Source organism: Micropterus dolomieu, linkage group LG03 (genome assembly GCF_021292245.1).
Source record: "Micropterus dolomieu isolate WLL.071019.BEF.003 ecotype Adirondacks linkage group LG03, ASM2129224v1, whole genome shotgun sequence".
NCBI classification, from domain to species: domain Eukaryota; kingdom Metazoa; phylum Chordata; class Actinopteri; order Centrarchiformes; family Centrarchidae; genus Micropterus; species Micropterus dolomieu.
Genome location: NC_060152.1, coordinates 17845715 through 17868470, shown reverse-complemented (window position 1 = coordinate 17868470; position 22756 = coordinate 17845715). Strand labels below are relative to the sequence as shown.

The 22756-nt window shown below is 42.7% G+C and overlaps 2 protein-coding genes across 5 annotated transcripts in view; one reads left to right on the top strand and one right to left on the bottom strand.

The window, feature by feature from the left end:
- Window positions 1-31: 31 nt before the first annotated feature.
- cpvl (carboxypeptidase vitellogenic like) lies at window positions 32-4570 on the top strand. Its single transcript, XM_046045225.1, has 13 exons — window positions 32-193; window positions 371-549; window positions 657-778; window positions 1684-1798; window positions 1902-1960; window positions 2092-2171; window positions 2280-2346; window positions 2594-2716; window positions 2890-3021; window positions 3228-3326; window positions 3436-3609; window positions 3870-4052; window positions 4146-4570. Exons 1-13 carry the CDS (start codon window positions 189-191, stop codon window positions 4242-4244), a joined length of 1437 nt encoding a protein of 478 aa, XP_045901181.1. The 5' UTR covers window positions 32-188; the 3' UTR covers window positions 4245-4570.
- Window positions 4571-5335: 765 nt separating this feature from the next.
- creb5b (cAMP responsive element binding protein 5b) overlaps window positions 5336-22756 on the bottom strand; it is a 44796-nt gene continuing 27375 nt past the window's right edge. For 3 of the 4 annotated variants that reach the window (XM_046045222.1, XM_046045223.1, XM_046045220.1), the window contains exons 8-11: window positions 11373-11696; window positions 9922-10149; window positions 9186-9294; window positions 5336-8184 (exon numbers count right to left, since the gene is read on the bottom strand). In XM_046045222.1, the coding sequence (XP_045901178.1) occupies window positions 8030-8184; window positions 9186-9294; window positions 9922-10149; window positions 11373-11696 (816 nt within the window). In that variant the 3' untranslated portion in view covers window positions 5336-8029. Of the gene's footprint in view, window positions 8185-8365; window positions 9112-9185; window positions 9295-9921; window positions 10150-11372; window positions 11697-22756 lie in introns of those variants that run through there. The other variant, XM_046045224.1, reaches the window with a different exon arrangement.

The window sequence follows — 22756 nt, the reverse complement described above, 5'->3', positions numbered from 1 at the left end:
AATAGGGCTGAAACGCTGCTGCGTCACAACAACGACCACGTGATTTAACATGTCACGTGACCTATGCAAAGTTGGTCACGTGACCTAGCCAGCGACAGATTCACACTTTCCCGTCAGTCCACGGATGGAAGACGCTTATTTGATTAAAGGCTGAACTTGTTCCCTTTGCAATAGAAATAACAGTGAACATGAGGTGAGTTACAATGAATTAAAACTTGTTTTATTCCCAATAAGCCAGCCTGCTGTCAGACACGTGCTGTGCTTGTGGTCAGACTGTTTTGAAATCAATCTGAGTGACTTGCGGTGTGTGAGGTTCACGCATCATTTGCCGGGGCCTGTAGTCTGATATGTATTTTGTTAATTTTCGCAGGCTGCGTGGGGAAACTCTGAGTTTCCTGTTACTGTGGGCCTGTCTGGACTCTGCACACTCGCGGCGCTGCTCGTCGTTTTTCTGCCGAAAATCTCACCGTGTCAGCGGCCTGAATGGAGCCGACCCCGGGTCTCCCCTCTTTCTCACTCCTTACCTGGAGAAGGGCGCCATAGATGAAGGTATAACCCACATTAGAGTATTGACATGATACTACAGTCCGCAAGTCATTCCATTGGATTGCAGTTTGTCTGCGCCACCAATCAGACATCTTTTCTTTCTGCTCCAGCCAGGAAACTAAGTCAAGTGGGAGATCTGCCAGGTGCCAACGTCAAGAGCTATGCCGGGTACCTCACTGTCAATAAAAAATACAACAGCAATCTCTTCTTTTGGTTCTTCCCTGCACTGATGGTAGGCCCAATCTTCTTATGTACAACAGGGGCTTTTCAAACTTTACTGAGCACAAGGATGAGGCAGGCATTTTGAGATAAATAGTCTTTCTTGTGGTTGATTTCTTTGGAACTCAACTTGATTTTACTTTGTGTGTTTTAACTGCCCTCAGTCAGCTTGTGATAAGAATTGAACTGTATGTATTTAGTCAGCTGCAGTGCAGGAATGCCAGCTATGTTCATAGTCTAAACTCAAAAAGTCACGCTTTTTCCATCAAGGTCTTAAAGCAAGAGTGGGTATATTCCAAGACCTTTTTGTCAAAGCTATAAATCAGTAACCAAGTTTCATATCTGTATTTTTATACTTAAATGCAGTAATGTCACAACATGACACTTCTGTGACACTGAATGAAAGATCAGTCTTGCAGCCATAAAATAATGTTTTTTTGATTGACAGCTACCATTAAGAGGAGTCAGTGTTTACTAATATGCATACTATATGAGAGTTAGTGCATCACCCACATATTTAAACCCATTCCTGAGACAAGAGACATGCATGATGATCTATTGTCTTAAAAAAATCAAATTTTAAAATTAATATAACTGTATGGAATGAAGAACAGAGGAAACAAAAATGTAAGCAAACAATGATTAGTACATTTTAAAGCAATATAAACAATATGTTTGACTATCTTTAAACAGTTAGCAATGGTAACTTGTGTGTCAATGGCGCAGTGGATAAGATCTTGTTGTGGGAGACCCAAGTTCAGTTTCCTCTGCCTCACATCTATCTACCAATGTTATTATTTTTATCCCTAAGCAAGACACTTGTCAGGTATTTATTTATTTTAATTTTTCTGTTAATAAACTGAAGTCACCACTGGGTGGTGCTGAGATCTCAGCTTTCTGTGTGCCCTGCTCTGACAGGCAAGCCAAGACAAAGCACCAGTCCTGCTCTGGCTGCAAGGCGGACCCGGTGGCACCTCCATGTTCGGTCTCTTTGTGGAACATGGACCATATGTGGTGTACAAAAACTTGACTGGTAAGAAGTGATTTGGTACTATAGAAGCTTGTATAAACGTGTATAAGCTTAAGCCCTGTATAGTTGGCTTTCCTGATCTGCTTATGTTTTTTTGTCTTTACAGTTAGTTTGAGGAATTACACTTGGACATCGAGATATTCAGTTTTGTACATTGACAATCCAGTACGTATTGCTTTCCTCACACACAAAAGCCTCAAACTAATTTCATGCATGGTTACTCAGCTTATCGGGGATTTTCATGTGCATGAATATTTACTGACAAGTCTTTGAGGAAGAGCTGTTTGTTTTTCTAGGTCGGAACAGGCTTCAGCTTCACTGAGGATGACAGAGGTTTTGCTCAGAATCAGGATGATGTTGGCAGAGATCTGTACAGGTAAAACATCCAACTCAAACATAATATTCTTCTGATTTTGGTCTTTAAGCCTGGTGTTTGATTAATGTTTGACTTCAGAGTCTTTATTCCCATCTCTTCCTTTAACAGTGCTTTAACCCAGTTTTTCCAGCTCTTTCCTGAGTATCAATCCAATGAGTTCTATGCAACTGGGGAGGTATGGCGTTTTTTTTCTTTTCAAGCGTTGCAAATTAATATTGTTGCCGTTTTTAGTAGTAGCTTGACATTAATGACTTTTGACCTTGGACACATAACAGTAGAATGTTTCCAAATGTATGATTTGTAAAATCCTTGTTAAAATATCACCAGACCATAATGGTGTCTGAAAACAACAACTAAACAACAACTTCTACCTATTTAAAATATTGCTCTAACCCGTGTAAACCTTCTCTGTCCCCATGCAGTCGTATGCAGGGAAGTATGTTCCTGCCATTTCTTATTACATCCATAAAAACAACCCCACTGCCAAAGTGAAAATTAACCTCATAGGGATGGCTATTGGTGACGGGCTCTGTGATCCAGAAATGGTGCGTGTCTGTTAAAGTCTCATTTTCTGACATTCTCTTTCAACTACATCTCTTTGACTTGTGAACTTCTCAGGTCTCCAGATTGTCCTTGTTGCTCTTTGGGACATCTACAGTACAGTTATGTATGTGCAAAAAATTAGATGAGTATAATGTTTTACTTCTTTCCATTTCAGATGCTTGGTGGTTACGGTGAGTTCCTGTACCAAACAGGCATGATAGATGAACTCCAAAGGCAGTACGTCATCCAGCAGACAGACTTAGGGGTTAAACTCATCCACCAGCAGAAGTGGGTGGAGGCTTTTCAGGTAAGAGATGCTGGGTGCCTCTTACATAACAAGCGAATCGACAACAAATACAATTGGGTTGTCTGTATTTACACATTTCTAATTGGTGAATAAATTAATGCCATTTTTAAGTATCATATCTTTCTCAGACAAACATTAAAATTGTGAATAATATCAAAGAACCTTGTTGTGAATGAGATTCAGCTGACCGTTTTGTCTGACTTCAGGTTTTTGATAGCTTGCTGAACGGTGACGTGGAACCATATCCGTCCTTCTTCCAAAATGCTACAGGCTGCACCAACTACTTCAACTACATGACATGTCAGGTACTCAAAAACCTACTGGCTGAGTTCATAGCTGCCTGTCAGACCTCTTAGAGCAAAAACATTTAAACTTTATATACAAACTACTAACAATACTTTTTGTGCACTGCAGGAACCTGAAGACCAGGAGTACTTCTCCCAGTTTGTGACTCTGCCAGTGGTGCGACGCGCCATCCATGTGGGGAACCTGACGTTCAACAACGGCTCGGAGGTGGAGAAGCATCTTCTGGAGGATGTCATGAAGAGCATAAAACCGTGGCTGGGGGTGCTGATGGACAACTATAGGGTGAGGGGTGTAGGATTATCCACTGCAGCAACGTACAATGGTACCTTGGTCCACTGTGTGTGTTGTGATATGACAATAGCATAAGATTGCAATAGCATGATTGAATATTCTAACTGATAAATCAGATGTGCAAACAATGTCTCTAAATGTTTGTTTAAAAAAAAAACATGATGTTAAATTTTTTCCACCATTTATTACGAAAGTCCCTCTAATACCTCTCTGACAGTTTTTCTTTGTTTTCCATTTCTACATGCACCCAGGTCTTAATGTACAGTGGTCAGCTGGATGTCATTGTAGCAGCCCCACTGACTGAGAGGTTCCTGCCTACTGTCAACTGGACCGGGGCTGCCGAGTACAAAACAGCCCCTCGCTTTCACTGGAAGGTTCAGCCCAGCGACACAGAAGTGGCAGGTTACGTGAGACAAGTGGGAGAGTTTTACCAGGTGAGCAGATGCTAACAATGGTCATAACTATGTATAAAGTACTCCAACAAACACTTGTTTTAATATTCTGTAATCTGTCCTCTTGTCATGTAGATAATCATCCGAGGGGGAGGGCATATTCTGCCCTATGACCAGCCAGCGAGGTCCTTTGACATGATTGACCGATTCCTTTCAACACGAGGCTGGATATGAAGCGTTTCAGCACTGATCAAAGCACCTCCACCTCAGAGAGCATATTGGTGATTATTGAATCTTGATTGTCTCAGGCGATGTTGGATTTGTACATGAGTCTGCAGCTGATTTTATTATTTTTAATTAAAATTAGGTGAAAATTAAATGGCAGTTTTCAGATTATCAGGAGTTTCTATGAAAATCATTGTTTTGCTTAATTTTGTTGATTTGTGCAAGGAAACCGTAATAGCTTATGGTGCATTCAATCACTACACGTTTTGGAGAGGAAATGTAAAGAATGAACCACAGCTGATTTGTCTTGAAATAAAATGTTTTGTTTTTCTAAATATGTATTAATAATCAGAGAAGACTGCAGTCTGCCACCCTCTTCTCAATTGCTTCTGTTGCAGGGTATTACAGAAAAGAATGGGATTTTATCCTAGTAAGTAGTATTTGGTTAGTCAACAAAATGTCCACCAGGGGTCACTGTGCTCCAAAAGAATTTAATTGGATACCCATAAATGAAAAAACATCAGAACACTTATGAAAACTGCTGTGGTCAGTCAGTGTATTTTTAAAAAGTTGATACCATTAGCACTTTTGATTATCTGAACTTTGATCTTAATAACAATATAAAATTACTGAATATCTGAAGAAAGTATCTTTGCTCACTTTGCATGTTGCGACAAAACAAAACACTGGTTAATATTATTTCGGTTAATATTATTTCAGCTACTGTTGTGGCTTTAAAATGTATTTGACACGCTGCAGCGCTCTGAAGTGATTCTGACAGAATGCCACAAAGATGTTTGTGTACCAAAGTAAACTGCCATGTTATTTCATCAGGCAACTATCAAGATGTCTAGACAGTTCAATAATTAATGAGTATTCTAAACCTTTAAAGCTTTTAACTATTTAATGAGCAGTTATGTGTCAAGGACAAGCATTGGGAAATACTATTGATCATTTTGTTTGAACATGAGTACTCTTTTATAGAATTCTCAAAATATTCAATTGATGTCCCTCAGTTCATTTTTGCATTCTGGTTACCGGAAATCACTGTGGCACTAGATTTCAAGTAACAGGACATCCAATCACATCAGTTAGTTTTATGTTCCAGAACAAGTGCTTTATTTTCATACCGTAATGTAACTGCAGTGACACTTTAACATCTGTACAAATACAAAACAAAATGGGGACAATTTCATTACAGGCACAAAAAAATGTACAAAGTTATGCAGGAAAGAATGGATTCATCAGTTCATTACATATAAACAATGTATTTTAAGCGCTGAAATGAGCCTCAACGTACAACAAAAGGCAAGTGCTATGCAAATATTATTTACAAACATGTACCACACATTTACTCCCTTCAAAAAGAAAGGTGGTTGCATTACATGTACAGGATAACAGAAATTAATGACATTATGTACAATATTTATAGTTTTAGATTTAAAATAATACAATTATAACATCATTAACGTGTAGGAATTGTTCTCCACTTTCACAAACACACTCACTGCACTCCCATCTGTCCTTTTTGTCTGCCTCTACAGTCACAAATGTTTTTTGCTGAACACGGATCCACTGTCAAAAATGAAACTTCATATCTAACTCTAAAATAGCAACACCCTCCAAGTGATTCCAGTTGAAAGTATTTTGAGGTCATACCCACATTTTCACACGAAATAAGGCAAGCTTCAGTTGAAAGGGTCGTTGCAGCAAAGCCCTTTTCAAGAGAATCTATTTGTCTGTCTCATCACCACACATATCAAACTGCGCACACAGACTCCAAGGTTAAGACGTGACATTAACAGTCTGAATGTTTCCACAAAACTTGAATTATGAGGATACAGATTTTCAATTAGCATGTAAGCTTCCTTCATCTTCGACAAAACTGCAGGTTATTTATTATTTTTTTTGTTTTTGTTTTTTTACAGAATTAACAGGGCACAGGGTCCTTAATTGAGCCTTATCCTAGAATATGAGCTCTAGGTTCCCATTTTCTTAGACATGTATGATGCATGCCAGGCACAGGCTCTCCATAAAGCCAAACACAGTTAAGTTTCTCGCTGGTGTGTGAAAAAGGGGGCTCACTGAGAATTACTCGGACCTTAATATGGCTATTCAACCCTCTGGCGCGACAGAGGACAAAGTGCATAGACAGCTCTGCGATTGCTCCACCTGTCAGTGGAATGTATTTCATCCAACCTCCTGTAGAACACAGTGCATTATGGTCATCACGTTAATGAATCAACATTCCTGGTCATAGGACAGAGGAAAAATAGGAGTTGTGGTCAATGAGAAGGCATGATGTTTCAAGGCTGGAAAGGGGATGAAAAAAGGTCAAGCCAGTATCATCTGTCTCCAATCTGATACTGCAGAGGAGGCCTGAGATAGAAAAATTGATGAAGAGGTCAAATGGTAAATGGGTATTTCTCTCTTTAGTCAGCTGGTCTTGCCCTCACATTCAGCAGACATACACAACAAAGCTGATAACGGAGAAAACTCGTTAATAATATGCTGAGTTAAATGTTTTTGACTATTTGAAGAAAATGAGTGGCACTTTGCTGTCTACAGTAAGCCAACAGAAGATTTTAAGAAAGATTTAGGCACATTGTGACATTTTGGAAAGCACAGGCATAAACTGCTCCTCTTTAGAAACTGTAAACCACTCTGCCAGTTGTGGGATGCCAGTGAAAAAACAAAACAATCATGCTCATAGTCTTTCTCACACACTTTTTTGTTTTTCTTTCTTTACACCCCTGCTGAACTTTGTTCTGCAGAAGAAAGAAGACAAAACACAAATGCATAATACATATCATTCACATGCACACCCAAAACTATGCAGACACACGTAATCGAATGTTATATGTGACCACCAAAATGTGGATCCAGATGCACAATCGCACAAAAAGAGAGGCCTCAGTAATTAAAGCTTCAGTTGGTCCTGGAGAGCGGAGGAGTTTGTTTCAAATCCCCAAGCTGCCTCACTGGTATCACAGTGTACAGTTCTGTAGCTGTAACAGCATCGCATGTCCTCGAGACCAGAGTGGCTTGGCCATGCTGATCGTGATGTGGACGTACGGCAGAGAATATGATCAATACTGCGATGTATTGCTTCCATTTGGTCATGTTTTCACTGTCATGCTTTATAACACACTCTAAGAATACCGCTGACAGGGAAAAGGTTAACAGTCATATCCGTTTCTAGGAAAGAAAAGCATCATTACACCGGCTTGCATATTCCTCTCCAAGACATCATGGTGACAGTTTGACTTAGCGTCAGAAGACAACTTAAAGGCAGCGACATCCTACTCACTTATTCACTCACAGTCTATTGCATACACTCAACATACTGTCCACATGTGATATTCAAATAGTGATCTGATTCATATTTCAGTCCGTCAGGCATACAGAGATGTAAGGTTTGCATGTAGAGATGACTGTCTGAGGCTTGTGTCTCTTTCCTCTGGTTTCTTGACCACCTTGGTCCATTTTGTACCATTACACAACAGGAAAAAGTCACTTAAATGCTGAATGAGATTAGCAAAACTCCCTTTTTGCTAAAAGCACAAAAAACAGATAAAACATACAACAGGCAAACCATAGAACATTTACGCATTAACAGGGTTGGTCTATAAAAATACATACTGTAGCTACTGTATAAAGAACAGCCTCACAGGCCTTTGAGGTTTTTCTTGATGGGGGGGGGGGGGGGCAGCAAGTGCAGCTGGCAACCCTCAGAAAGCAGGGTAGTAGGGGGTTGTTTGGGGATACAGCTGGGGTTCTAGTCTCTCCTCTCCCTAGTGGATGGGGTTAATGTCTGTGCGGTGGTTGGTTTGCCCGTGCACACTGCTGCCCCCTACGGTTGTGGTGGAGGTGGTGATGGTGTTGTGCTGAATGACCTGCTGCTGGGAGCACGCTGGCGCTGGACTGCCCGCCGGACTGCTCTCTGGACCTGAGGAGACAGCAGAGACATCACTGAGGATGGACGACATGTGTGCACAATATGAGCGTGTGCGCACAAGTGTAAATACTACAATCTTCAAGCTCTACACAGAGGCTTCAAAATATAATTGTATATGTTTTGTATTATAATGATAGTAAAATAAATCTAAATAAAAACAGAACAAATCTCATCATTTAAAAAAACAGCTTTATTTATTAGCAGATATATTTCAAACACATGGCACACTAATTTCAGTCACACCTGTCATCCCTAAATAGGATGAATAACAGAAAAATGGAATAGTGAATCACTCAACTCCATAAACATGCCTGATGACTTTTGGACACATTGAAAGTGACATCTGTACGCAAGCTAGACTCATCGATGGAAGTCTCTCCCAGCCCAGACTGGGAGTTGGCTCTCTTCTGTATAAAAGAACTATTCAGCTAAGATGGATGTGAGCCTTATTTTCCTGTGCTAAAGCCACACAGGGAGGTGCCTTATCCTAATTACACGGAAATGTTATTTGTATCCGTATCAAAGGGTGGGGCTCTGATGTCATGCCCGGCTGAGAGTTGAGGCACAGTGTAATAATCAGCGAGGTCCTGGGGCATCCATGAGAGTTTGGATGCCAATGTGCAATGTGGCGTCTTTCTCACGTTGTGTCTCGGCAGCCTCTGTGCCGTCAGATGGAAAAACTAGTCTCATATGGGATTCAGACTACCAACTCCCAGTCCAGGCAAACTACCAGAGTGTGCAACACCCATATGTGAATCGAAGAGTCCTGCAGCGAGCGTGGGAGCTGGATACCAGCACATAGGAGAGAAGAGTCTTGGCAGTCACTGTGTGTCCATCACAGTTCAGCCTGTAGAGTTTAAACCCTTCCTCTGGCAAGACAATTAACGATGCATTTTCAGGGCTATCTGCACTGCGGGGCTAAGGAACACAGAAGAATGTGTGTTTTTGGTCCAATTCCCAATTGTGTGTGTGTCTGAGTTTGAGCTACTCACTGAGGTAACCTTGGGACTCTTTCTGCATAGTGGTGATGGGACAGTCCTTGTGTGTGAGGAGAAGCTGCTTGAGTTGGGTCACCTCGTTCTTTAGCATGGTCACTTCATTCTGAAATGCGGGAAAACACGCAAGCAATTTAAGACTCAGATATCACCCAGGGAATCACAATTAAAGCAGGCTACGTTATTATCCTATGTATTCCCATTCCCAACTGTTATATATTTATATGGTCATCAGGGTTGTTTTATATCTTGGATTGGGATTAAGACTTGAGACATTTTTTAAAGTGAAAAACTGTGTTAAAAATGTGTGACATGGAGTTTGAAAGATGAGGGCATTTACCAGGCAGGTAGGGTCTGACAAAAGATGCATTATGGGCTGCTGCTTTAATTTTTACCATTTGTTTTTTCTTGTGAGCCTCCCACCTTAATGGAAGTGCAACGCTGAGTCACCATTTTAGTCACTTTAAGATAACTACATCCATTTTACAATGATTCACTAATAAGATCTTTATCAAACATTAAATTGTTATACCTGTCCGACACTGACAACATCCAACTAACCTTGTCAAACCCATATCAGTCCAACTTACTGCCACTATCTCTGGTGCGAAATGGGATAATATCACAAAGCTTTTTGATAAGAAAATTATATGCTGACTGTTGTGAATGGCAGTGGTACTGTGCATAGAAGTTCAGAGGATTATTGCAGTAACGCCTGAAGTTCATTGTGTACCTGAAGCTGCATGTTGGTCTGAGTGAGCTCTTCCGCTTTCTTTTCTAATGACATCACCCACACTTTTCTCTTCTGTCTGCATCTCGTTGCTGCTGCTCTGTTCCGCTCCAGGAACTTCCGCCGACGTTCGTCCGGATCCTCGTCCACTACTCGCCTGCGCCGGCCGCCGCTAGGGGGCGGAGACTGCATCGTCTGTGTGGGCTGCATCTGCTGGGTTGCAGGTGACATCTGAAAAACGGTGGGGGGGAGGGGGGAGATGTAACCAATCTGACACACCTGATTGCTGTCACCTCTCAACTGCCCTCTACTGCCCTCAAAGCGTAAAAACAAGCATCTATACATGACCTCCTGCAGCTATTCCATATCTGGCAACTACCCCCAAAAAAAACATTTGGCTTTGCCACGTGCCCTGTGAGCCGGACCGTGGGCGTCAGGAGTGACAGAGTGAGTGAGTGACTGGGCTGATTCACCAGCATGCCCACCTTGTTAAAGAGGTGTCAGAAGGCCGTTTTCCACCGCCCACTTCCACTCAGACTAACATCACTAGACATAGTCAAAAGACTTGTTTCTAAAACCATACGTGCACTAACAGATCTTGACATATACTTGGCAAAGTCAAGTGTTTTCAGTCTTCAGATCATTACCATTTTTATGAGAACCATGGAAAATCCAAGCTGCTTTAGTGGCCGCTATGCCTACAGAGAGTGTTGTTTCAATGCCTTAATGATACATTTGGAGCATACAGTGAAATGCATTTTCTTGATGTCGGACTTTCCTATAAATGCTTAGCATTGCAGAGGTCGCTAGACAATGCAATGAGTGTCTCACATCATGTTGTTTTTAATGCCGTGGGCAATACTTTCAAACTTTTATTTAAAACTAAACCAAATACAGTCAGAGCTAAGATGTTACAGTACTAGTAGCCTGTTCATCATCAGGAATAGCATTAATAAAAGCTCTGCACCTGCAGCATGTTGTGGCCACGTAATGGCAGCTTGGCAGAGAAGGATGGCATGGAGCATAATTTTCAGAAGACAGTCCTGAGCATCTTTTATAATAGCCTCTTCATGACCCTTTCCCTCCATGGCAGGCATCCCACACTGACCTGTAGCTGACCAACCTCAAAGGAAAAAATTACCTTTGAGATGGTTGCCAGGAAACTACTTGGCATTATGGCTGAAGCAAGGGAAAATTGTGTTCGTCCACTGACTTACTGTGAATTTGAAGCATCATTTCAGCTACACTTCTATACTAAACCACTAATAGCTAACTTCAAAACCGCTCAAAGGGCTTCTAAAGCGCTGCCTTGTTTTAGTCATGGTACCTATACAGTGGCTTCTAGCTATATGAAAGGTTTTAATGTGCAATGTAGTTAATGTGTTATTGAACTTGTGGTTCTGCCTTTGGGCTGTCTGAAAGCTTCGGCTCTCCCAGGAATGTGCTTTGCTTACATGTGAAGAAGAGTGCATTGGAGGGTGCGGTGAGGTCTGGTGTGGGTGCCCGGGATGGAGGTGAGGATTGTGGGAGTTGTGATGGGGGTTGTGTCCCTGCGGGTGGTGGTGTCCACCCTGGCTGTGGCCCTGGCTGTGGTGATGATGGCCGTGGTGCTGGTATGCGTGGGGAGGGGCTTGCAGGTGCTGGTGCGGGTGTGAGTGCATGTGATGGTGGCCGCCTTGCTCCTGCCGCGATGACATCATCTCCATCATGTGGCCCATGGAGTTCATGTTGCCGTTGGCGATGGCACCCGGGTGGTGTGAAAGTGCAGCCTTCAGCCTCTGAGTGGACAAAATGTACACCAAACACAGTGTTTACCATCATTTCAATGATGAATATAAAAAAAAAAAGAAGTTTGCACATGCTCTCATCTGTCAGTGTGCTGATTGTCAACAGTTAAAGAGCAGATTCATGTGCTGACTATGAGATGATGAATAGCTCTATAAATCCATATGTCAGGAGAACAAATCAAAGCCACTTAGAGTGTCCTCTGTCTCTCCTTCACTCTTGTCATTCTCCCACTTTACCTTTCCTGATTGCCATCCCACTAGTCCCTCCTCTTCATAATTCTAATAGCCTTTCTCTCCTCTATGCGTGTGTGTGTGTGTGTGTGTGTGTGTGTCTGGATGTCTGCCCGTGAGATGAGCTTGCTGGCAAGGTGTGAGCCTCAGACTGCTCCATTGCTGTTGACCCAGCAGGAGGTTTGTTGCTTTAACCATGTGGTCTACTTAACCCTGACTGAGCAAGTCTCTCTGAGCGGCCTGGAAGGGAGACCAGAGAGAGGCACTCTCAAGGTACGTTTGTGTTCGTGTTTACTGAATGCACCCCTCCTCAAGAGTCTGTTTTTCTGGGCATCACATAAAGACAACCACAAGACCAGCAAAAAATCCTACTCCAAACATACAAGTGCCAAAATATGTTTCAGGCTTCATCTGTTGTACAGAAACCTAGACAAAATAAAAGAAATCAATGTCTGAACCCTTTCATGACTTTTGAAACCGCTTTAGGAATAAAAGGTTGAGAGAGTGTTGAACTTTCATTAACGCACCTATTTTTACACAGTGCACTGCTGACATGAATAAATACTTTAATGAACTTAAATAAAGTCCAGTCTTAGTCTGTAATTAGTCTACTTGTCACTTTTAGCATGACGCTAGCAGCAAAACTGAAAACAAAGGCGTTCCTTTCAAGGCTACTGTTGTGAATTCCACAAAGTTTTTTATTCTCTTTCCCAGTGCTCTTTCCTCTCTCAGCTCCCTTCCCCCTTCTCCCAGCTGCTGTCAGTAAGTCCACGCCGTGTCCAGGGCTCCATATCTTTTAACAAGCTTCACATTCATGATTCCCATAGGGAATGGCATCCAGCTGGTCTGGATCACAACGCTAGGACACGACCACAACACAACATCAGCCCTCCACTCCTCTCTCACACTGTCCACGAGTGGAAAGCTTTTTACCAGGAGGGAGGAGATACAGTCAAATAAATCATTTTGGAAGTGGGACAGTCAAAAAATAGCATACCCTTTAGGTTTGTATTATATTTACAAAAGGCATATATGTGTTTGTAGTCTAGTGTCTTCACTTGGCTTTCCATACGCAGTACGTGTGCTCTGTACATGAAACCGGCACAGTGAAATTACAACCTTGCCAAGCCTGTTTTGGCTTTCAGGGATGCCTGACATAGTGAAACAGCACTACATTTCTGGAGCTACATGATTTTGTTTTTGTCTATTGGCCCTCATTATGAATGTTATTTTAAATTTGCTCTCTTAATGTTTATCTCCTTCAGCTTATCACCCTAACCCCTCTTCATCGCCATCACCAGAGCTCGTCAGCACAGCTCTCAGGGGCCACAGCCCTTCTTCTTTGTGACCAGGGAGACAGGGGTTAAAATACCGCAGGCTCTACACTAACACACAGCGGGCGGACACAGGCCTGCAGCTGTCCACAACATCACAGTCACACTGAGACTTACAACATGCAGCAATGAGGAAGACTCTGACTTAGTTTAAGATGTTGTTATTTCTCATTGTTACTATTTAAGTTACAGTCTGTATATGCTGACAGTTTATGTACTGGATATCTATCTGGGCATGGTCTAAACATGCAGAAATAACAAACAGCTAGTTGACATGCAACTTAAACAGAAAATGCATTTAAACAAGCTTACAGATCTCAATCATAGTCACTGGTGTTGACAAGGACGTCTTCCGTGTTTCACAGGATGAATTCTGAGGCTGACAGCGCTGACTAAACACCTTCCCTTCAGCCTGTCAGTCAGCACCCGGGAGGTGAGGCCCACCCCCCTTGTGAAAGAAGAAAACCAATCAGGGTTTGACAATCTCCTGCCACTTAAGTCACAGAGCAGGCAATCACCTGATGTTTCTGAGGCCCTAGTAAAGTTGTCTGTGTGCGTGAGTAAGATGCGCATCTGGGGCTGCCTGACTCCCTGCCAACTAGGCGCCGGGGGAGAAGGACAGAAAGGGTAAAAGGGAGTTGAAGTGGGACAGAGAGAGAGTGAGAGAGGGGAGAGAGGGGAGATTAGATGGCTTCTAAAGTCTCCTCCCCACACACCATCAACCCAAGACAACGAGTGCTCATTTATCAGTGTCTTTGAGAGCTTTCCAGCTGGCAGTGCAGCACTATCTGTTTATTAATTGAATTAGCCTGCATTCGAGGAGGCCCAAGAGTGTCAGAGTACGCAGGCAGGTCAAAGAGCCGAGGGGCCACTCAGGGAACCCTCATTGGTGATGTTATAAACAGGATGCAGACAAAACAAAGAAAGAAAAAAAAGGACTATGCACACAGTGAAGATCACACTGGTTTCACCAAATAAAATTTGATGCAACCCAGGTTAATATTTATATTGCCCCAACCAAGACAACATGCCTGAAGCCAAGCTTACCCCACATAACAAACAGATCCAAGAGATAAATGAACATACAGCAAGAAAAAACAACTGACCACTTAAATAAGTGTCAGGCATTATATCAACACACTCAAATTAAATAGTAGAGTTTAAAGAAAAAGCCATGGCATTGTGTCAAAAGAGAAAACTCTTACCGTGAAATACACTTATTCCTGAAGCTGCACAAGTGCCTGCTACTGCTCCATCTGGAGTAGAGACTCCATCTAAGTTAAACCCAGCTCGGCCAAAACTTAAGTCTTTGTATCCAGAACCACAGTGACGCAGCTACGGGACGTTAGCAGAGCGATGATGAGCAGGCTGTGATTCTTAAACACCTTCATCAGCTCCCTAATGACTCTTTAACACATGGTTGTATTTCCCCAGACTGTGCTGAGCACAAGAACTTAACTACCACATGCATTTTACTCTAATAACACACACACATACGTATACATTTCTCCTGCAGCAACATGGTCGCTGCAGCAAACAGTCATTAAATCAGTGCAGGTGTTAGCCTGTGGCAGTACAGAGCACACACAGATGGGATGGCACAGTCTGTCCTACCACTGTCTGCCTCGCTGTTGTTGGAAATTGGAAAAACACAGCAAAGACACAACAAGAGGATGAGCAGTCCATGACACCACAAAGACATGTCAGCTTCTACCAGGATAAATCTATAAACTAGCAGCCTATATTTATGTAATGCATTTGACGCTACATTTCATGCATTCTGTAAGTGGACTTAAAGTAGTAAGCCTATTGATTTCCCATTGTTAAAACACCATCCCTGATTCAGCCTTTTGCCCAGAGGGGGACTGTCACCTCGCAGACCTTTGCCCCCTGATCTCTCCACTCCCACTCTTTTTTTTAGGTCTCTCATTTATGTGGTTTCACAGATACCAGGTGATCACCCATTAATGATATTTATTAATGGCTGCTTCCTCTCTGACACGGTGGGCTTTGAGTGATGTCCCTGTGAGTGCTCTGGGCACATCCTGAGAACACACTCAGGTTTCTCCTCGCCAGATGACTTCATATCTATTAACCCTGGGTGGAGGAAGCAAGAGCACGGAGCAGGTACAAAGGGAGGAGACCACACCCGCCTCAGGATGGGTAAATCAAACCCAGTGAGGTCAGGGTGAGCACTTTTATTCCCCTTAAAAGTGGAGCAGTGTACTATCAGGGGACCTGTGGCCCTCAGGCGCCTCACAGTAGGTTAGAAAGATTTAACTAGTCTGCAGAGTCATAGTCAAGTGCAAAAAGATCACGGTTTTAAATGGAGATCTTCCGCTTCAAATTAAAGAGTCCACTGAGAAACATTAAAGCTTCTGTCTGTGTCGTACAGCCTTTTGTTAACACAACACCAGCACAGTGATCAATGTGTACGCACACAGTATTTTCAAATTGCATAATATATCATAGCTGTCATTTTCCTGTCAGTATTTTTTGTGGCCCCCTAACTCGCGCTCTAAACCCGACACGGGTTCGCCATCTGCAGCTGAAAGCAGGAGTTTGGCTCTGCTGCTTTGCCAAGCACTCAGAGGATCTAATTCCATCCTCCTCATCTCCACCACCAGCACTACCCACCGGTGCCTGTCGGCTAAACCCACTCTCTGTGCCCTAAAACTCCAAACCCCCATTAGTTCAATTTTATTAGATTTCCCTCTTGCCCAGAGAAGCAGTAACATCCCCCTTCCCTCTCTCTCTCTCTCTCTCTCTCTCTCTCTCTCTCTCTCTCTCTCTCACACACCTCTTCCTTGTTCCTCCACCCCCTCTCCCTTTGCTTGCCAAGATCTGGGGACTGTTAAACTGATTTCCTCAGGGAACGGCAAGGCAGACAGTCTGATGGGAGAGCTGGGCTGTAATGTCGCCCCCCCCCGTCTTCTCTCAGGTTCTGGGCCAAGCTGATCAGAGCCGGGCTGAACAGAGCCTCCCTGTGGTTCCTTCCAGACACAGACGGTGAGATGGACATAGGCCACTGGCCAGAGCCGACGCTCTGGTGGTGCTCGGAGGAACCGTGGCAGTACGGGCGCAGTTAGACACACGCCCACTGAGGAGCATGCTCCAAAGCATGCGCTCATACTCTTGGCAGCTTCTCCACTCTGTCAAGCTAATGGATGGGCCCCTGACTCCAGTCTGTATATCCCCACTGTTCCCTCTATTGTAAAGCCCTGCTCTAGTGCAGCCTACATTGTTATCACTACACCCACTGCCACAATTTTGAATGCAGAGAATGCGTGAGAGAGACAGACAGAGTGTGAATACAATAATAAACACTAACATATGTCTCAATTTGTGGCATCAAAAGCAACAGGCAAGTTCTGTGTCATCATAATAATTAAAGTAACTTGAAATATGATGACTTGAATTAAACATAATTTCAAAGAGGCTTAAAATAACCAACGTCAGATTCTTGTGTATTTTGGCTGAAGCAGGATCCTTAACTTCCCCTTAACTCACAGTTTGGAGGTTTCATTTAGACCTTGTCTTGTCATAATTAATACTATTATATTTATTTTATCAACAATATATTTGGATTTGGATTAGGATCACACATTCTTAAGACACCAGTCATTTTCAAATGCTCCAACATTTGAAAATGACTGAGGAGCAATCGCTTCTCCTTTTGAAGAAGAGAAGTGTAAAAAGAGGTTCACCATGCTTAGAACAAACAAGGACACGTAGAAAATAAAAGTTTTCAAGATTAACCTGTAAGTATTAATTGGTTTGAGAGATGAGGTAGTGACCTAACTGGTCAGTATTGACTACACTTTATCAGACTGAAAATCTCTGACCCAACAGAGTTTTCCAATCACCCCTCCAGTTATTTTGGAGTCCAGTGAGTATCTAGTTCACTGCTCAGAGGCTCCAGGGGGGCTCATGGTGGCTGGACCAGTTAATTCTGGCTCGTGTGGTGATGGCAGCTGGTTTACCCAAGCTTGGCTCTACCGGAGCCCCGTCCCATTCACGGGCCCTGAACCATGACCAAATGGCCTTCACATACACCTCCCATCAGCACAGCTAAAACAACACGCAGTCATCCAAAGACAAACAGATGCGACACTCTAGGTCACAACTGCCACCCTCGTCTGTAACCCCAACCACACACAGCCACAGAGACATGCAGAGGGTTAGGCATACAAGCACACACACACGCACACACACACACACACACACACACATAACCACGCAAATATAAATGTACCTGTACACACAGTCCTTAAAAGAATTTTATGTATATTAGCTTAACAATGTCAACTTTTAACTCTCAGCTTTAAAAGTTTGTTTGCTTTTTATCAATGTTCAACTGACGGACCGTTACCTGTCCGGATGTTACTCTAAATGGCTCAAAGCAGGTAATTTGACCTGGTTTCAAAACCCTATTTCTGACATGGGGTTAACTACAAATTTACAATCTAAGTACAATAGAATGATTACAGTTTTTTTAATATAACTTTATAGTAGACAATGGCAGTGGCTACTAGCGTTTACCTCCATAAATTCTGCTCTTCCAAGTCTTAATAGTTACTTGAACATGATCACAGAAGGGGCTGTTGTATAAAGTGCTATTTAATAATGTCGAAAAGAAAATAAATCTTACAAATTATATCACATTGCTTGCCAGGTTTACTCTCTAACGTGAAAACTGCATATTATTGCTGATTGTGTTTAGCAAATATATATAAACAAGGTCTAATATTATTCTATAGTTTAGCAGTGATGCATGTGGAGCTAAAGATGCAGACCCCACTGTGTTAATGGCATACATTAACCCGTGAAAGCCATGTGTATAAATGGGGCGATTGTGGTTGAACACATTGTTCATTATTACAACAAAGGTGAATAGGACTAACAAAGCCCGTCAAATGAGAGACAGAACATCTTGAAACATGTCCATTTACCTTTGACTTACTATTACTATATACAGTATGTCTCTGTTAAGACAAACCAAACACTTTGGCACTGGCAACAGAGTGGAAGCTGTGAGAGAGGGGCCCCTCTATGGTCTGTGTCCAACACTGATAAACTGGCAGACTCCTCCAGCAGCTCCTCAGTTCTGCACTCCACTCTGCTGAAACCCCTTGCCTCCATAGCAATAAAGACAAACAGCATACGTTTATCATCAACAAAACCTTCTTTGCATCCAAAACATCAACATTGTCTGCTCTCTCTATGCAAAATTGTATCTCAGCTTATATTGCTGTGTCTTGCGTCCTGTGTCCTTGTTTGACTGCTGTATATTGAACATCCACATGTTTACTTTACTAATCACACATATGTGCGTATGAGATCTGTATCAAATACTAATATGTACTATATACTATAATATGTGCACACTTTAACTTCATAGTTTGCCCCACTTAGTCCACAGATGTGTTTTGACTCCATGGACAATGATTGCCAGAGAGGGTGCCAGTGAACTGAAAGCGAGCCATTTGCACACATAATAGTGAGCATGCACGCAAACATATACAGTGCACATACACGTATTCTGGAGCTCAGCGAAGCAGCCTGCAGATTCAGCTGTGTTCTTAGCTCACCGTCCCTCTCCAATGACATCATACCCTGACAATGCCACCATTCATACAGATGTTGCTTACAAAACCTGGAGTAAGACTCCTATTGTGTGTGCTGCTCCTCCTCACAACAAGAGGTTTAGCCAGAGGTGCTCCCCTACTACGGTGGAGGAAAATGAATGGAACACGTAATAGGCTTACCATGTATGCTAATGGTTTAACTGCTTACAAATTACTTCATACTGAGCTAATCTCTCAATCAATCACAGTGTAGCAGAATTGAAAACTGACACATCTGTTGCTGCTTCACAAGTTTTCTTTTTTTGGATTTTCTGAACAGAATATGCATGTAACTTTCAAATTTTGTTTGTGTTTAGGGCAAAACTTTATTATATTTAAGCCTATTAGGCCGAACGCCTGTTGCAAGTCTGTAACTATACTGAAACATAAGAACAGCAAAGGTTGTGTAAATTAAATGTAAAAAGCTACAGAAACACTTTGATTATTGGTCCTCCTGTGTCCTATGAAATGTTTCTTTAAGAGACGCACTGTTTTTTTCCCTCCCCAAGTAAAAAGGAGTACATTTAGAGCATGCCAGGAATTATGTCATCCACCCATTTAGTGCCAGCTCCGCAGCCAAGAGAGCTGCAGTGAAGGAACATATAGTATTGTTTACCTCATAAAAAACTCAGCACCTAGCCTGATGCTTAGTGACAAATTTATTGTCCTTAGTAACAATGTAAACAATAGATAATTAGGAGATAATAAGTAACACATTTTCATACACGGGCCCCTCTGTCTGACATTAGCAGGCAAGCAGGATGTGCGGAAAGCATGGAGCTCATTTAAAAGGGACACAAAAACAATGCTGAATTCTACCACTTTAAAAAAAGGGTCCCACTGACATGAGCTGAGTCATGTCCCATAGTTGGGACTTGCAGATGTCATTTAGAACCAGCTTGATAAGGGTTTGTTTGGACTTCCCTTGTTACAGATGACAAATGAAAATAAAAGTCTTTCATCATACAAACAACAATATCAAACCATCTGAGCAAGAGAGGAAGGTTTTCAGAGGACAATACAGTGGACGTATGCCAGTATGCACGTATGCATGTATGCGTTTATATAGTACAGTATGTGAATCTCCAACGTCATGGGTGGAAGTAACAAATTACGTTTATTCTCATTACTGTAATAAAGTTGTTGTTTTTTGTGTAGTCTGTGTCCTGAGAGCTGACACATTGAACGTACATGTTCTAAATGTAAATGTTTACTGGCTGAGTGTCAGGGGGTGATAGGTGCAGTCACTCCTGGGAAGTTTGGCATAGCAGTTTGTGAACAGTACGGCAATGTTATGTCATTATGGGTTAAAGTTAGCATTATCACCCCATCACCCCCCATCCCCATTACCTTTATCTATGTACATTTTTAGTTATTTTATTTTTACTTTTGTGAGTAACAGTACTTTTACTTGAGTAAAATATTCTAGTTCTCTTTCATCCCTGCTCCACATATGTGCATGTGTTCTGTGCATGTGTTCTGTGCATGTGTGTACATCTCATTTGTCACTTGTTTTTAAGAACCTGACTGTCCCTACGTGTATGAATGCCTGTGGCTGTGACACCATGCGAGGAGGATGACACAGAGCTGGACCAGTCCGTGTGTGCGTGTGTATGACTGTTCGCAAGGCCCTGTGGAGGACTGGCTGTGAGCCTTGATGTAATTCTTTGGCCGGCGTGCTGTGGAACTTGGCCTCCTCTCTGCAGCGTTTCCTCTATGCTGTGAGGGTCAACTATCCCACAACCTCCAGCACACAACACGCACCATTCTATTCCCAAGACCACAACAGAGCAGAACACAACCACACCCGGTACCATGAGCACCCAGTCCTTCACAAGAAGAAAAATACTTGAACCAAAACTAATAAAACATTGCAATCTCAGCAACACTCCCAGACAACAAGCTAAAAGCAATAAGGGAAAACATACAAGTCAGTTACTACACCACCAGGCTTTGCTGTACCACTTAAATGCTGGCACTTAAGGAGAAAATCAGAGATAGAGAAGAACAAAAATGGGCAATGATGCAGATACAGTCTTTCATCCAGAGAGCACAAACAGAGAGCTTAGAGCGAGATATGAGTCCCCAAGGGGCCACAGCAGTCCTTCGGCTCATTAACTATTTACACCAGAGACAGGCCTCCCTGCTGCTCTGGCCCACCACAAAATCAATTAGCCTTCATTAGCCCATGCTCTGGGCAAGCATTCTCTGGCAGGGGAGGGTTAATTCTGCTTCCAGGGCCTCCAGTTACCACAAAATATCAAACCATCAGAAGCGCACACATATGGACATACATGCATACATGCATACATGCGTGCAGAGGGGCAAAGGAAACTAGGCCGAGCAGAAGTCCTGTCGTGTCCCTCACAAAGAATTCTTCCAATTTCAAACTCTCACTCACTTTTCAGTGTCTCAGAATATCAATACTGTCACTCGCCTTTCAACTCCCCTGCTCACTCTGCCTGTCTCTCTATTTCCTTCATGTCTATCAAAGGCCCACTCAATCCCCTTCTCCGCTCTCACAATGTAAACGTTGAGCAGCAAGAGTGCATCCAGGTCCGTGCCTTGGGGGTGTGGGGTTACAGTGCGGAGATTTCCCATTGGTGGAAAGTCAACATGGTCGGGGTAATGAGATTAGAGCCGGATTGAGAACGTCGCAGGGGACACATGGGCCTGATCATGGCCCAGTTATCCGATAGCGAGGCCGTATTTATCGACCTGGCCCGGGCGCGGATATTACAGACATTAGAGACCCCGTCTATGCTTATGAAACCCTCACTGGAGATCGCACCCTGATAACACAATTAGTCTCTCACTTTCTGTCCACAATCATGGAATTCCATCAGTTGCGTTCAGACATCAGGGATCAGAATCTCAATTGATCCACATTTGGTTGCTGTGCATTGTGTCTGAATGGCCAACTAACCAGAAAGTTGCATGGTCGAGGGGCCTGTACCCATTTAGTGACTGCATATGTTTATGGGAGGCCTAACAGAGCATTTACAATTCAATTACATAGATAGGAGGAGAAAAAAAAGAGTAAGATGTGTCTGGATGACGGCCAGAGGAGAGATAAGCCTAATACACTAATATTGTGTTACCCCAGTGTGTTACCATAGGAACAGTTGAAGAGATTCAAAAGACTACAAAGACGATCAATCTTGAGAGAGCAGGAGGAAGAGGGAGAATTAAATGCCCTGGGAATGCTCCCGCTCTCCTCTATCAGAGCAATAACTCTTCTAATGACCTCTGCTACTCCCCCCCCAATCCCTCCCCCAACAAGATGTTTCTCTCCAGCAAACTGAGCTATCGGCGAACCTTTCCAAACGCAAAGAGCAGCCAGCACTTTTCATTATGGTGTGTGATTTTTTTGATATCCAAGTCATGACAGTTATTTATTTTGAAAACAAAGGTTGGCTGGTGGTCATGTTGCTACAGTACTTATCAGTTCATATCACCTAGAGTGTAACTGTTCATCCATTTCACATTAATCAAAGGTATACTGCTTGTCACTGGCATCAGTATTAGCAAAACAAAAAAAAAGTGTAAGGTTTCTTTCTCTTCTGCTTTTTCGTCTTTCAGTCTTCTATACTTATTTAACTTTCAAAGCCCGTGTCCTTTCTGTCTCTCTCCTCTCACAGCTACGTCTCATTCCCACTGCTCTAACTGCCTGCTTTGTGAAGGATGAGGTCATTTGATTTTTTCCCTGCTGTGTTAAACTAGTGCTAACAAGTTGCAGGACCTACAGAACATGTTCTGTACATTAAGATATACATCAGGCAGTCGGTGGGCAGCCCAGCCACAACCACATAAAGGGCTCTTTATTCCAGTCAGAGTCTCCAGTGCTGCACTGGCAGGT

What these genes read in the sequence shown, in the direction of transcription:
- cpvl (XM_046045225.1), top strand. An exon ending in GAAGGGCGCCATAGATGAAG is followed by an intron (nt 550 to 656) that starts GTATAACCCACA and finishes TTTCTGCTCCAG; the next exon opens with CCAGGAAACTAAGTCAAGTG. An exon ending in AAGTGGGAGAGTTTTACCAG is followed by an intron (nt 4,053 to 4,145) that starts GTGAGCAGATGC and finishes CTTGTCATGTAG; the next exon opens with ATAATCATCCGAGGGGGAGG.